Source organism: Dreissena polymorpha, chromosome 7 (genome assembly GCF_020536995.1).
Source record: "Dreissena polymorpha isolate Duluth1 chromosome 7, UMN_Dpol_1.0, whole genome shotgun sequence".
In the NCBI taxonomy this organism is placed as follows: Eukaryota; Metazoa; Mollusca; class Bivalvia; order Myida; family Dreissenidae; genus Dreissena; species Dreissena polymorpha.
The window spans coordinates 22,244,917-22,259,916 of record NC_068361.1 but is presented as its reverse complement, the minus strand read 5'-3'; the positions used below and the strand labels follow the sequence as shown (position 1 = coordinate 22,259,916).

Below are 15,000 nucleotides of genomic sequence, written 5' to 3'. Positions count from 1 at the left end.
TGTTACGATTACAAAAAGTATATACCCTTACACTTTTAATTGATTTTTTTTTGGAAAGATTCAATATTGTACCACAATGTTGTCTTGTTAAATAGAATACAATTTAAACCGAGAAAACGGAAATAGATAATGCTAACTAATTGTTATAACATCGGTATACCAAATTCATAAGAAATAACAAATTACTCAGACTCATCACCTTTTAATTGATCTTGTTTTATTAAAGCATGTACATGTACGAACTAATAATACACTTTTATTCAAGTATGATATTTTAAAGTGATATTATGGGCATCTAACAGTTCATAGATGTCTATCGCAACCGTTGTTTATTTTTGGTGTTTTCACTTCGTATACACTTATATTCGTTAATGCAGCATCAACATACTAAAACAATATCCCGGAAAGAGAAAAATAATGCATTTGAATATCAACCTGACTTTCGTTTGACAACTGATCATGCATGTACGATGTGATACTAAATTTCTTTTAGTGCAGATTCGTTCATACGACACAAAGACACAATTGTATTTTAAGGATCATTTCGGCTTACAGGACTGGGTGGGTCACGTAAGAATATCGAATATAAAATATATAAACAACTGGTAGCAAGATGAGTTGCAGATAATTGGTCAGTAATCACATTTTAACTAACTCTTTGACATGTTAATTCTTTTCAGCTCAATTCAACAATGAAAAAATGCCCATAATATCGCTTTAATGATACGTTATTAATAATTGATACTTCTTTGTAATTAGTTTCTGATACTTTTCTCAGTTAGGGAAAACGCGTTTTCTCATGTATTACCTACATTGATTTGTAACACTTGTGTTGCCTATAAAACGTTAATAATGAAATGACACATTAACTTCCTTCCGTTTACGAGTGATATTACAAATTTCATTTATTCACAATACTGAGAAATGTATTTCATTGTATTATCCCGAAAATCAAATATCCTATTTAAAATAAGAAAAGCCTTACCAGTTAATTACCATTGTTCTGGGGTTTCCTAGGTCGTCTTGGATCTAAGAGACAACCATACAATTTCTGAATGGTATTGATTAAACCCACCAGACATTGGAGCTGTTCATCTTGTACAAACACAATTTGAAAATCAATACAATCTTTAATCTGACTTTTCGCTCAGAGTTTAATAATCCGACCAATTGTCTTACCAATACAGGACTATTTATACAATAAGACAATTACTACAAACAGTTATAACAGCTGAGTTCACCGATTTCATCATACCATTGTTATTTAAAATAAAACGCATGACAATAGACATTGAAGTCGATTTAATTGAAATTTAATTACTTAATTGTAAAATATGCATACAGGCAACATAAAAACACGATTTGAGAAAGTAGCATTATACATTACTAACCCCAGACCTTCGTAATTCAACTCAAGAAGAAACCGTAAAGCAGGATGTATATAGACCATTACGTAATTATGATGTATTGTCATATTCTTATATACAGTGCATTATGTTAATATATTTTTGATTTTTCATAAAAATGTGTTTTGCCATTACGTTTCAATTTTTACTCAGCATAACAATTCGCTACACATGTTCTTTTATTTTATGTACAATGTTTGTGCTGTGACGAAAGGCTTCGGGGTCGAATTTTTAGATGTTTTATTACCCTAAAGAATGGAAAACTAAATTGACTCATACGATGACAGATTAACAACTTTGATATAAATTCACACAAAAAAAAGCCAAAATGCATAGCTTATGCAGTTGCTTGGGAAACGAACGGATCTTGATTATAAGGAATTTGCGATCTAATATGTTATTAAACACTCTTTTACACGAAACACCAGATTTTCACCTTGGACCTTTTACATTAAATGATTCTTGACCGAGAAAAAAACGTGATTGCTGTTGTTAATATCAGCAATTAATGTGCTACTATTTTGCCAATAATACATAAATATTATTATTTTCATTTGGAAAGATAAACTCAGATAGCCATAATACATACTCGTACTATGTTCTACGCAGCGGTCTTCTGATTATGCCGATGGAAAAACAATACAGATGATGTATATCATTAGACCTCACCACTACAAATCAATATTTTATTAAACACTATTTTACACGAGGGTGAAACATGTTTACTTTTGACCGTTTGTATTCAATGATTTATGACAGAGAATGACACGGGATTGCTGCTATGTTAACAATCATTGTGTTGCTATGTTTCCGATAATAACAATATATTGAAAAGTGTTTCTTTTCTTTTGAAAATGTTACATGTGACAGCCATAGCACAGGCTATGCTTACGCACTATTTCGAAAGCATGGGTCATCTGAGTCTGCCGACCAAAACATTATACACACGATTTATATCATAAGACCTTGCCACTGTGGTTGAATAAAACACGTTATATTGTAAATGCTATTTCGAGATGTAAATTAAATAAGCTATATAATTATATGCTTATCGTAATATATTAAAAGACAAACCAAATATATACAAGCATGTGCATAGCTATGAAAATATAAGATACTGACAATATGGTGCTATCCCTTAAATACAATATAAAGAAAAATACAAATATTATCATTGAATGAACACAACTGCCAAAGGATTGATAACCCCATTCAACAACTATTTGTTTTTAATTAAACTTTTTTCTAATATATATAATAAATATAATAACACTCATTGGATTTCGTAAATAGAAAAACACCATTATTTTAAGCTTCACGGTGAAGTTTATGTACATATGAAAACGTGAGTGGCCTATGAAATATTTTGACGCATTTCAAAGCTCAAGCTTCCTACAATCCAATCGTTCCAACAGTAGGTAGTCCGATTTGTTTTGCACGTTGCATCGATAATAAACATAATTAATTACAACATTATGACATCAATTCAACCCACGAATATGTTCGCTTATTTAAATATCCTATCTCTATTTTAGTCAAGATGAACGAATTTCCAATTAAAACAGATTGGTTATGTCATGTGGACTAGGACCACAAATACACGTAGATACATGTAAGGTCATTAACGTTATTATCACAAGTAGTATCACAGTGTAAAGCAAACTAAATTTTTATGTGAAACACTTGTTACTGTCGTCAAAGAGGATGTTTCAAATGCATGAGAATGTCCGTTCGTGTAGTGTTCAGGCGATCGTCGTAAGTGCACATGTGGAATATTTTACGTTAGGTCATACCTTCACACAGTTTTTTTGTTTAAAATGTGTTTATATGTTTACAGTGTGTTATGAGGAATACATTCTTCTTAAGTTGAATTTTGATAGTATTCTAATACAATATAGATGTCGTATTTATGTTGTGTTGGGCAATATTTCCGTCACATCAACTTTGTATATAAAACATACATGCCCATAGATGATAATTTAAGCCTGACTTATTATAAGACTATGTATCAGCCGTTTTTTATAAATAAGGCCCTGGTATATTAATCAGAGTCAGTATTGTTTTGTCTATCCGCTTAACAAATATTTAAAAGCTCTGCATTCTATGAATCGTTATTGGTCAATATTGCAAACAGTAATTCGCGTATCGCACAATTGAAATTCGAATAGTTTTTAACAAAGGACCTTTGTCATGCAGATTTGAATGTGAATATTGCTCAGGCCGATTCTTAGTTAAAGCCGATGTAAGTCCGGATGCGTTATGAGTCATTCCCTGTAGGTGGCTGAGTCTGGTTAATGGCTATACATACATCCCGCAGCTGAAATTTAAAGGTTAAGTTACATTTCACAAGCTGGAACACGTATTATAAGTGCGATTTTGTTATTCTTGGCACATGTCAAATTGTTCATCAAATTTAAACAAACCAAGACCATACAACACACACGAAATATGACCGGAAAACCGTATTAGAACGCTCCAAGTGTTTTAACAGGTGTCAGTGGAAACCAATAGTGAGTGATATATTTGTGTATTTCCTGATCGCATATCAATTACATACATACCAATGCAAATAAATCATGTTTCAATTAAACTGCAAACCTGAACGCCATTCTTGCAATCCCTGTTAGCATTTCAATATAAACAAAACACACATAACACATTAAAGCAGCAATCGTCGCCGTGGAACGTTCGTTTGGAGTCAAAACATGACCTCACACTTAGCAAAGAATTAATAATAAATCATAAACGTGTCATAATACATCTCAAGAAAAAAAAATAATTTTGCTTCAAAATGCTATTACAACTACAACTTATTTAAATGTCTATCATTTTTTATTGAATGAAATATATGCCTTCATTAATCTTATAAATACATTCGTTCACAAGCCAAAAGGTTTCAACAACGTACAAAAAAGTCACCTTCTGGCTTTGACATTTCGATACCATGTTATTAACCTACCCAACAATAAAACGTCCCTGCACCCGCGCTGGCTACACGCGCCTCAAACTCGCTGTATTTATTGAGCATCTCATCAACCTTTTGTTGCACTCCAGGCTTTACGTTAATCGTATCGAACGTCTTGACGCGTCGGAGCATTCCTTCTTTTCTCCTTTTCCCCATTAATACTCGAAGGGTTTCCCAATTCTAGATGTGTATAATATAATTTTGTTGAAAGGGCTTCATTTTCCTTCTTGTGCAAAACTCAACTCAAAAAGAGGCTTATGTTTTAATCAAAAACAAACTGAAACTGTATATATCGAAACCAATTACTTATTATCAACTGTGATTGATTACTTCCAACCATAAATTATTAGACACCCTATATGATGAATGTACAATAATTGATACGGAGAATCGTTCCGCACGAGTACTTTTACTTTTGTTAGTTTTGGTATGCTTATAAAACAATAACGAACATGAAAGCATACTACACAGTATACTATTATCAAAGGATTAAAATGAGAGTGTATATTATCCTCTTATTCATAAAAGTAGTAACATTCGCGAGGAATACGCCAAATGTATGTAATTATGTTAACCCGTCCAAGTATTTCTCGGCGAAAGCACAATACATGATAAAAAAGCATTTATATATAAATTTAATACATGTTATTTTTAAGAGATTGATGAAATGTCTGCAAACATTTTTTTCCAATTACCTCTAGTTGTTCACTAGTTTCACCCAACATCAGGAACGTGGACCGCATGATGTCAAAGATGATGTTCGGAGGGGATTTGTAGCTGCGGAGCTCGGATATGGTTGACTGCTTCATCTCAAGAATATCGTGCGCAACCTTAATCAAATGCATGATATGGTTCCTCAACTCTTCCGCGTCCTCTATCAAGCGGGACAGTTTATCATTGAACCGCGATTTGTGACCTTGCTTAATGGCGATTTCAAGTGCTTGTAGGTTGCGCCGATTTATTGCGTACGTGAGACCTGGCATGTGATAGACAGTTTAGGTTAATGGTCCATTTGACATGGTAAAATTAGTTGTTTGAAAGAAGATATTCAATCATAATGGCATAGGATTCAGAGGATGCTGATGGCATAAATAATTTTATTATTGAAATGTTCTTTAGCATGTGCGCCTTATAAGAAAAATGACTAACATTATACAGTTGAACATGCTGTGTATACCGGTGAACACTCTCAAGTATTTCAATATAACCATGTATTGTGAATATTCTTAGATGGTGTAGTCTTACCCTTTAAGTCTAGTTTAATATTATATTATTACAACACACAAAATAAAGAACACATCAGAATAATGGTTTCTCACATTGTTGGTCCTTTTTATACTCCAGTGCGTCCTGAGCGGCTTGTAGTTCTCCCTTGACGTTGTCTTCCATTACCAACTTTTGGAATTTTTCTATCTCTCCTTCTAGCTCACCCACGTGTTTTGTACCTTTTGCCTTTGCTAAAACTGCCACGTTGGTTCCGGTCTGTTTCTCTATGGGATCCTTAAAAATAACTATCAATTGATAATGACACATAATGAAGTATGCATTATGTAAATATACAAATAATTCATCAAAGCGGATTGAATAAACCAATCCAATGTGTTGATTATTATAAACTGTGAAACCATTATTATTCGTCCGACATTAATTTTCGCCTTTTTCGTCCTTCGACCGATGGACGAATTCAAGATCCTAACGAACAATCATGTCCCATATTTGAAACAAATAAGAATGAATTACCGTATGCATGAGGCATTTAAATCCAGCGTAATCCACGCATATACACAGGGCTCGAAATTAACACTCGCACACTCGCAAAATGCGAGAAAAAAAGATTGCAAGGTAAGTGATAAGCCATTAGTATTTTTTTGCAAATAAAGAAATAGTGAAAAAAACGAGTTATATTGCTTAATGCGTTCGACGGCATGAACGCTAAACCATGGGTCAATTTTTTGAACGTCCGAATACCCATATGCGGAAGCGCGCACCTTGTTTGTTGACTGGTATACTTATTATACAGATACACAGATGGTATTGATACAAAGAACATGAAACAGTCGACTATTCACACTCAAGTTAAATCCGGTTTTGACACAAAGGGGTGTTCATTATACAGTGTACTAACAACTGACATTTCCTGTAAAACGCGAATGCAATAAGGCTGTATCGAATGCGTCGACTTCGTTTAGGTATAATAGTGTTGATTAGCGCTAATTGTTAACAACTTTATTACCCATTGTGTGTATTGTGTTTTTTTTTGGTGTTGCAGATTATACAGCCTACACGCGGCGAATCTGGATTAAAGACAATACTATTAAACGCAATTAAAATATGACGATGTGTGATCAACAACTGACTGAAATATATTCTGCGCTTTGTTACAAATTAATAAAGAACATGTTGATTTGTGTTTGGTTGTTTGGTTTTAACTGCATCTACTATTTTTGTACATATACATAAAAACCCGTACGATTTTTTCGCAACCGCGTATTACATGTATTACAAACAAATCGGACGTTTTCTGTAGTTTTTTTTCAAAACCAGAAATGGACGAATTTAAGAGCGGACGAAATAGTCATTTTTATGAAAAGGGCGAAATTTTGTGCCGACGAAAATAAATGGTTTCACAGTAATCTCTTTTCTGGATATTTAGATGTGGGTTATTGCATATTGGCTTGCTGTTTAGATTGAACGGCCTGAATGATTAAATAAGGTTTTATGTAATGTCAACATAGCTGACCTTTAACAGATTTATATAAATAATTATAATACTTTATATTTATGATTGTAATGGTATTATATCTTTACAATGAAACATCAACATAAACGAACATCCCATTCTCGTTTCTTCTTCTTTTTCTCCGAGGTCAGAAGATAATTACAGACGTTTTCGTAATCACACCTGTTCTTCTGCTGAGCGTGAAAAGCCAAAGCATACTCCCCATCCTCTGGTACAGAAACCTAAATTTATAAATAATACAACAGTACGTGTAATAAAAAGCGCAATTCTATAATACCTTAATTACACTCTTCAAATGATGTAATATCGTTCCATAAAAGCCATAATGCGAAAGTATCTTAAATGTATAACATATAGCTACATAGTTTCACGTATGGCGTAAGACTAATGGTGACATCAGTCACATTTCACATTTACAAATTTATGTTTTTTTATCACCATGCTGAAGCATTAGCTCTGTGCTTACCTGAACACTAAAGTTGCTGTATTTCTGCGTCATTTTACAATACTTCTGCAGATCTTCCTTTGCTATGGTAGCGTGCAAAAGTTCTGTCCGTACAACAATGTCACGCGTTAACGTGAAATTAAACTCCACTGGCTTATTGGCAAACATCTTAACAATTCCAGTTTTGTGCGATACTGCTTTAAGTCCAGCCATTTCGGTATCCATGGTAGGCCCGTATCCAACTTTGCCCGGATTAAACGGCAAAGGTTTGCAGTCTTCCATAGCCTCATCAACAGTTATTTTGAACGCACACAACCAAGTTTCATATTCTTTCCCGCCGACAATTTGACACTTATACACACCGGCTTCGGGAAACCTGATTCCGAAGTCCCAGCGGTTACCTGCTCGGTTAAGCAAGACATAGTTGTTAAGTTGTAAGTTGGCGTCGATTTCATGTCCTGATTCGAGGTGGTTGTAGTAAAGTTCATAGGTCATGCTCATGTTGGAAGGATCTCCGCACGCAAGCTCAATGTGGCACTCGCCAGCTTTTGACTGTCCATACAGAAAAGAAAATACGAGTGTATGTTAAGGCGATAGCACACTGGGAGCGCTCTTGTTTTCATTTGCCTTACAATTGAACCAAGCAACTGGGCTCCTTTAATGCGTATAATGGTGAATACAACATAAGCGGTTCCCTCAAATGTGTAATTGAAACCACAAAATGAACATGCACATGATAAAGCGAATATATATGATGCCATGGCGAAAATTGTTCTGTACCAGATTTGCTTTCGTTATGAATAATTATTGGCTATCTTAATGTGCACGATGTTATCTTACTGGTGAATAACATTCCAACACATTCAGTATAGTTTGTATACTCGCCTTTTCACGAAAGAAACATCATGATTTACACATGCTGAACATATTTACACATCAATGCTGTATAAAATGAAAGTAATAAACAAAATAATAGTGATCATAATTTAAAGAATCAAACAATTATTTTACAGTATACAACACCTTCAAACGGCCGCTAAATTTGCTTCGGATATCAACTTTAAATTTAAAGTAGTCTGGTCGAATAAATGGAACATCTGCGAATTTTGCAAAGTCCCATTGGCGACACAGAAGCTGCCATCTTGCTTGCTCCGGAAACGCTATATAAATAAATTCGTCTGGATCTGTTAGAAAGAAGTACTCGTTGAATTGCCTGATGGTAACCCCTGATGACTTCACCTCTTTTTCTCTGACCGCTTGCCCTTCAAATACACAAACTCAATTGATGCAATGTGATTTTTTTGAAACTAGTGTTCTTCTATCTTAGAAACAATTGAGTCTATAACATGAATACAATTAACAATATAGTGCATTTTGTAATTCAGTGTTTATAAAAACATATACATTAGGTTTCATATTATCGTGCCTCAGCAAACCAAATCTTTTACGCTTTCATGCTTTGCAACGCCTGTTATTTAGAAGTTAAGAGTAAAAGGGGTTTCATTTTATTCATATTGTTTGTGTATATGTGCGTCTTGTGTCTAATGCATATGTTGTGTGTAATATTGTTTGACAGTTTGTTCTTAGACACATATTTAGGTCCACTTGTCAGAAGCTTGTCCAGCTGAAGTTTTAGTATGTTTATACACGTATTCATCTGCAAATGTATTGGATCTTTCTTGATCAATGTAATGCACATAAACCTTTAATTTGATATACATAATGACACATATTAGTGTAGCAGTGCATTTATTCCCAGTCCTGTATAAAAACGCGATATAAATTTCAGTGGCCCTACCTTTAGACTCCACTTTGGTGTAAGCACCTGTAGAATGACCTTCGACCGCGACACATGCCCATAAAGGGAACACCAGTCGCCAGCCACCGGCCACATACACGGCATTCCAGGAGTTCTGTAGGTTCTTCAAGTCCGTGTCAGTATCACCGACTTTGTATCCTGCAGCCTTAGCCCAACCGTCTATTACCACACATTCGATTTCAGCTTGGCTGAACATTTTTAAACTACATGATTAATTTTCTCAACGATTTCAAAAAGTCAATAGTGTTAATGTTATAGACATTCCTTTTTCGAAAAAAACAACATTAGTATTCACATATAAAAAAACACTAACACTGATAACACGTCCATAAAAGGGCTATGCTACAGAAGAAATAACGCACATTCGTAAAAGCAATATAATCGACATTTAAAATGCAGCAGAATTACATCATATTGTGGTATTTAGAGTTTTATTTTTGCATTAAAATACACATATTATATTATAGCATGTCGATTCAAAACAACAACCTACCGACAGAGAAGAGCAAAGAATGAAGAATAACTCGCTTTCCGATCTTTCATAAGCTTCATGATTCCTCGAGGTGTATCATTTCCGGTAACCTCGCTGTAGTCTGCCCCGTCAATATCTTGGTAGGCCATCCATATGAATATTGCTCGCACTTTCTCAACGTCTGTTTTACAGTTGCTGGTTAGATGGCTGATTAGCCTTTCATAACTGTCGGCAAGATCATCCGGTGTCTGAAAATGAAAATAATATGCAATTCTTTATCGCAGACTCAAGAGTATGACACAGACGGCTATATGCACTAATTTATATTTTATGAAAACGTCCAACTAACCAGATGAGCATAGTAGTTCATCGCTTTTGACTGAGTAAGTGTAGTCGTATAAATGTATACCATACGTATACGTCAACCCAGTCGGCAATGATGCAATAAACGCATGGGTAGATTTCTATTTAATATCTCGCTAGATGCAAATATAGTGGAATGACATGTCTCAAATAACGTGGGAAGCTTGTAATTATATCCAACCACAGTTGACAGGCGTTATTTGCTTAATATGTTAACTTCCAAATGCGAATGTATTTTCAGCATATATAGCTAGCTGAAATGAGCGTAGTTTCGTTCACCCAATACTTCAGAAGGGATCGTAGAGTAAGGATTTACGGGGCGTTCCATAAGGAAGTCCTGCTGATGCACTGAACGAAGTGAACTTTATTTCAAACTCATATTTGTTATTATCTTATTGGAATATTAAGGCTTATGACTGAAGGCAAACATATACAGTTGTTGTATATTTTTGTTGTTATATATTAAAAAAAACTTTATATACATTCTTTGAAACAAATTAAAGTAGTCTCAAAACTATCAATACATTTGTCGTAAATAACATTACATCACTCGTAATTAAATTACGTCCTTACATTAGAACTATGAGACATGCTATTGAATTTCATCGCAACCAAATCAGTTACAAATTACATAACACGTCATTCATTGGTTCCGCGATATGGCAAATTGCGAGTTACGCATAACGAAAACAAACGGTTTTCTTTGAATTAAAAATGCAAGTTATGCTACTTGGAGTGTATTTGAAAAGTTAATGACATTTTCAAAAAGACGAGCCCTTTCTCCTTTGAATAAATTCTATGAAATGTGACGTTAAAATAATGTTGAAGAATAGCGGTCGAGGAATGTTAATAAAAATGCATACACTGTTTTCTCATGATTAATGGTTTCTTACGTACTTTTGATGAGTGCATAAATATGCAAACCATATATCTGTATATAGTGCAAGCAATGCTTTGTTGTATTGAAACATAAATGAAATTCTTACATTTAAATTGTATATTTTCGTATGTGTTTTTATAAAGAAAAAATGTAAAATATTAACGTTCTATATTTTAACTCAAACACCAGTTAATTAATTATTTCGAACTTTCTTTGCTGTCATAAAAAGACAATTTGTTCGCTTATGCATATCATTCACAGATTATCGTAGTGACATCAAACGTTGCAATTCAAACCTAAATCGCTTGAGATTAATATTATGTGATGTATCGTTTATCTTGAGTACAAACCTGTGCGGATAGTTTATCACAAACGTGTCGTAACGGTGAGAGTATACGTATATACCTGTCTGGCTAAAGCGTCCACTGCGTACATCTTGTCTTTGTTAAAAATATCGGCTTTACGGTTTTCAGGTTCTTTCGGTTCATGATATCCAGAAAGAAGGTTTGGAACATCAATCTGTAAATGTTAAATTATCCTGTTTAATACACTTAATTTATGTAATAAGATTATCTTTTACTTTAACACTATCCGCCACGTCTTTTTTAATAAACACAGATGAAAATGTGGGTTATTCTGCAATAACTATGTGCGGAGAAAATGTGTAAGAATATAATGTCGAAGAATTCCGTAAAATTGAACAATTACGTGCATGTGATAAAAATATTTTGTATCAAAGTGTTACAAAAATACCATTTCAAATCAACGGGAATGAACATAAACATACTATATTTGAGTTCAAATCTGAAATTATAGTTATCCTGCACCTGTTGCAAACAGTGACCTAATAAAGCATAAAAAGTTGATCTCCGGCAGTAGATCACGTAACCATTATCTACCGTCAGTACGTATTCCTACGCGCCGATTAAAATGTTCTAGAATTGTACCTCTTGTTTTACCTCTGAAATTTATTGGGACGCATCATGAATGTAACACGATACACTCTTACGTGTTCTGTCGTTTACATTGCATATCATCTAATTTTGTTCTTCTTTAAAATAGATTACTGAGAAAGCTTTCGGTAGTTTTATTTCCATTCACTTAATAACGCAAATTATGACGTATCTCGTTAGACGTCATTTTTATGACGACATATTTGGCGGACAACAATTAGGACGTTGTGTTTTTTTTATCAGTAAAATATTTGTTCAAAGCATTGGACGAATACAAATCCGTATTTCCGAGTGTGTGTTGTAAAATTCGATAGCAATACAAAAAAACTGTAGCACTATTTTTACGTGACACAATCAGTAGTTATTCGGTCGTCAGGAATGTTGCGCATATGATTGAGGCCTGATAAGAATCATTAATTTGTTATGTCAATTAACCAGTTGACTTTGATACAATTTATTAACGGGATAATTGAAAATGAAGCACGACGAATCGATTACATGGTTGGTGCCGAGATGGAGAAAGTGTATCAGGTGAGGCTTAGAACAAAAAAGGGAAAGATTATATTATATATATACCTAAAACGTTGACATGATTAATCTTTAGTTTAGCCGAGTTTGCACTCGATCAGTATGACGTCATATTAAACTTTATTTGACATCAATTGAACTGAGGACACGAACTCAATTAAAAAAATTAACTACATATTCTTTTTTACGGTAAGATGACGTAGATTGCAAGCGCGTGTGAATTCTGACAAAACATTGAAGTGAAAGTGAACATACCCGACTTAAGAAATTGTAAAAAACTAACCGTTTGTGTTCGACGTAATGTAACACAAATATAACATATTGAGTTAAAATGTATTATACTAAATACACAAATCATGAGTTTTTATTATATAACTTAAAGATATGTTTTAGCATGTGACATTCAATATCGTATCGATTAATATGACCCCACATTCGATTATATTATCAATATTATATAACGCTTTGCATTATATTTTCGTTTACAACTTGTAAATGACAATAACAAATGTCGTTATCGTTGCATCGCACTTAATGATTCCTCACAAAGTATTCATTATTTTTATTTTTATTAATAAAAATGTAGATCTATAAGTACTTAAATAAGAACGTAATAATTGAATGACCCGCATTCTGCGAAAATGGGTCTTATGTCGAATGCGGCCAATGTAGCTCAAGCCCAGCCTGCGCAATTCATCAATGTGGTGAGGAGCTACACACTCTGTTTTAAACTCAAATCTCATTAGCGGACCAGCTAGCCACAATTGTCATTAGACCTATTTTTGCATGACGCTGGTCGTCTGATATGAGTGCTTAACGTGTAAAGAATGTCAATGCATTGTGGGTTTAACTGCATACTGTCAAGCGGCACTATACCTCTTCTATTTCTGGTTCTTGCTTTAAATTTGAATTCCAGTCATCTTTCTCTGTCCGTGTATAAATGGTTCCATTAGCAACCACAACAAGTGATTGCTTGTTTCCGGCAGCTTTTTCTGAGTTGACCTGCTTGGAGTTGCTTTTATTGTTGTTTGTGTCCGATCTCGCGGCTGTTGATTTCCCACAACCCATAACTGAATGAGCTTAAGTTTCTCAGGTGAATTGGCTTTGTTAATCTCTGAAATAAATGTAATATGTCATAAACATGTAAATCATTTTAAATGTATACCCAGTTCAGCTCCTGTGTAAAGTGTTCGCCTCTTTACATATTGGCGCAGGCACCTACACGTATATCTAGAAGGCGTGCTTTTCCTGCCGAAGAAAAACATTGAAGACAAAACAACACAAGCTTAATAAAATAAAAAAAACCTCCGTTAAGTTTTGTGAAAAGCGTCCTTTTTTGAAAGACACATTGATCAAACATTTAGTGTGCAGTAATTTTTTTTTTAGTTTACCGCGTGTTATAGGTAGGTATTCCGTGTTGCATAGGCAAACGATATGTTTGTTTTAATAAAAAAGAGTATATGTTAAGACAAAAATATTTCATTCCAAAGAATCTAGAGTTTTATCAATCTTATATATTATTATATTTATAGTGTTCATGATTGATGGATGAAAGAACGGTTCAAGTCTTCATACGGTCCTTCTCACTTAAAGAGAGAGGTTTCTTCAGTGAATAAACGATTTCAATATTTGGTTGTTTTAAAATTAAGACACGTCTATCTATGTAATTATATATTATGTAAATGGTGACATAAACCATTTCTTATGAACAAAACAAAACCATTAAAATGTGACGCTTCAAGAGAAATTAATGGGTATAATACATACAAAAAAACAACGAAATCTACAGTTACAATTTCTTAGAGATTTACAATTTAAAATGTAATCAATATTTTTGGCCATTGAGTCACATCCGCAATGCAAATTTTGATAAGATGATTGTACATTTATATTCAATATTACTAACGGAAACCTTGACAGCAAAAGGCGCTGAAAGATTTATATTGTTGTTGAGCTTAAGTAGTGATCTATAAATGCTGTTTAAGTTAGGTATAACGAATTATTTCGCATTTATAAATTCTACAAAATACAAATATTGGCAGTGAAAAATGTGTCCAAGTTATTTTAATACACTATTGTAAAAAACAATAAAATATGCACGTACCGTATTGTGACTGTTTCCTGTCAGTTATTGTAAGTGTATAATCAAAGCAAAATGGGTATTATCAATATATCAGTAAATTTATCCAATCCTCACAAGTATATTGCATGAATCCACTCAGTCAAGATAAAGGGTTTATCGCATTTGTAAATTCTTTAATCCACAATATCTTACTTCTTTGAAGTTAGATGCGCTGTTGGAAATTTACCGATATTGAGACGTGTTTACATTGTCATTGCATTTCCGTGAAAATACTTTCAGTTCGCTAAAATGGTTGCTGTATTGACTGGATATTTAATAACACTTGAAATAAATATTGAACTATCAC

At 33.7% G+C, this 15,000-nt stretch overlaps 1 protein-coding gene across 3 annotated transcripts in view; it reads right to left on the bottom strand.

The window, feature by feature from the left end:
- Window positions 1–1,287: 1,287 nt before the first annotated feature.
- Window positions 1,288–15,000, bottom strand: part of LOC127837707 (hillarin-like) — a 21,961-nt gene continuing 8,248 nt past the window's right edge. Inside the window, exons 1-12 of one of the 3 annotated variants that reach the window (XM_052364983.1) lie at window positions 14,676–14,823; window positions 13,448–13,685; window positions 11,496–11,609; window positions 9,869–10,095; window positions 9,355–9,563; window positions 8,580–8,818; window positions 7,578–8,108; window positions 7,204–7,332; window positions 5,691–5,871; window positions 5,067–5,347; window positions 4,366–4,551; window positions 1,288–3,723 (exon numbers count right to left, since the gene is read on the bottom strand). In XM_052364983.1, coding sequence (XP_052220943.1) covers window positions 3,664–3,723; window positions 4,366–4,551; window positions 5,067–5,347; window positions 5,691–5,871; window positions 7,204–7,332; window positions 7,578–8,108; window positions 8,580–8,818; window positions 9,355–9,563; window positions 9,869–10,095; window positions 11,496–11,609; window positions 13,448–13,639 — 2,349 coding nt within the window. In that variant the 5' untranslated portion in view covers window positions 13,640–13,685; window positions 14,676–14,823 and the 3' untranslated portion in view covers window positions 1,288–3,663. Of the gene's footprint in view, window positions 3,724–4,365; window positions 4,655–5,066; window positions 5,348–5,690; window positions 5,872–7,203; window positions 7,333–7,577; window positions 8,109–8,579; window positions 8,819–9,354; window positions 9,564–9,868; window positions 10,096–11,495; window positions 11,610–13,447; window positions 13,686–14,675; window positions 14,824–15,000 lie in introns of those variants that run through there. The other 2 variants (XM_052364984.1, XM_052364985.1) reach the window with 2 other exon arrangements.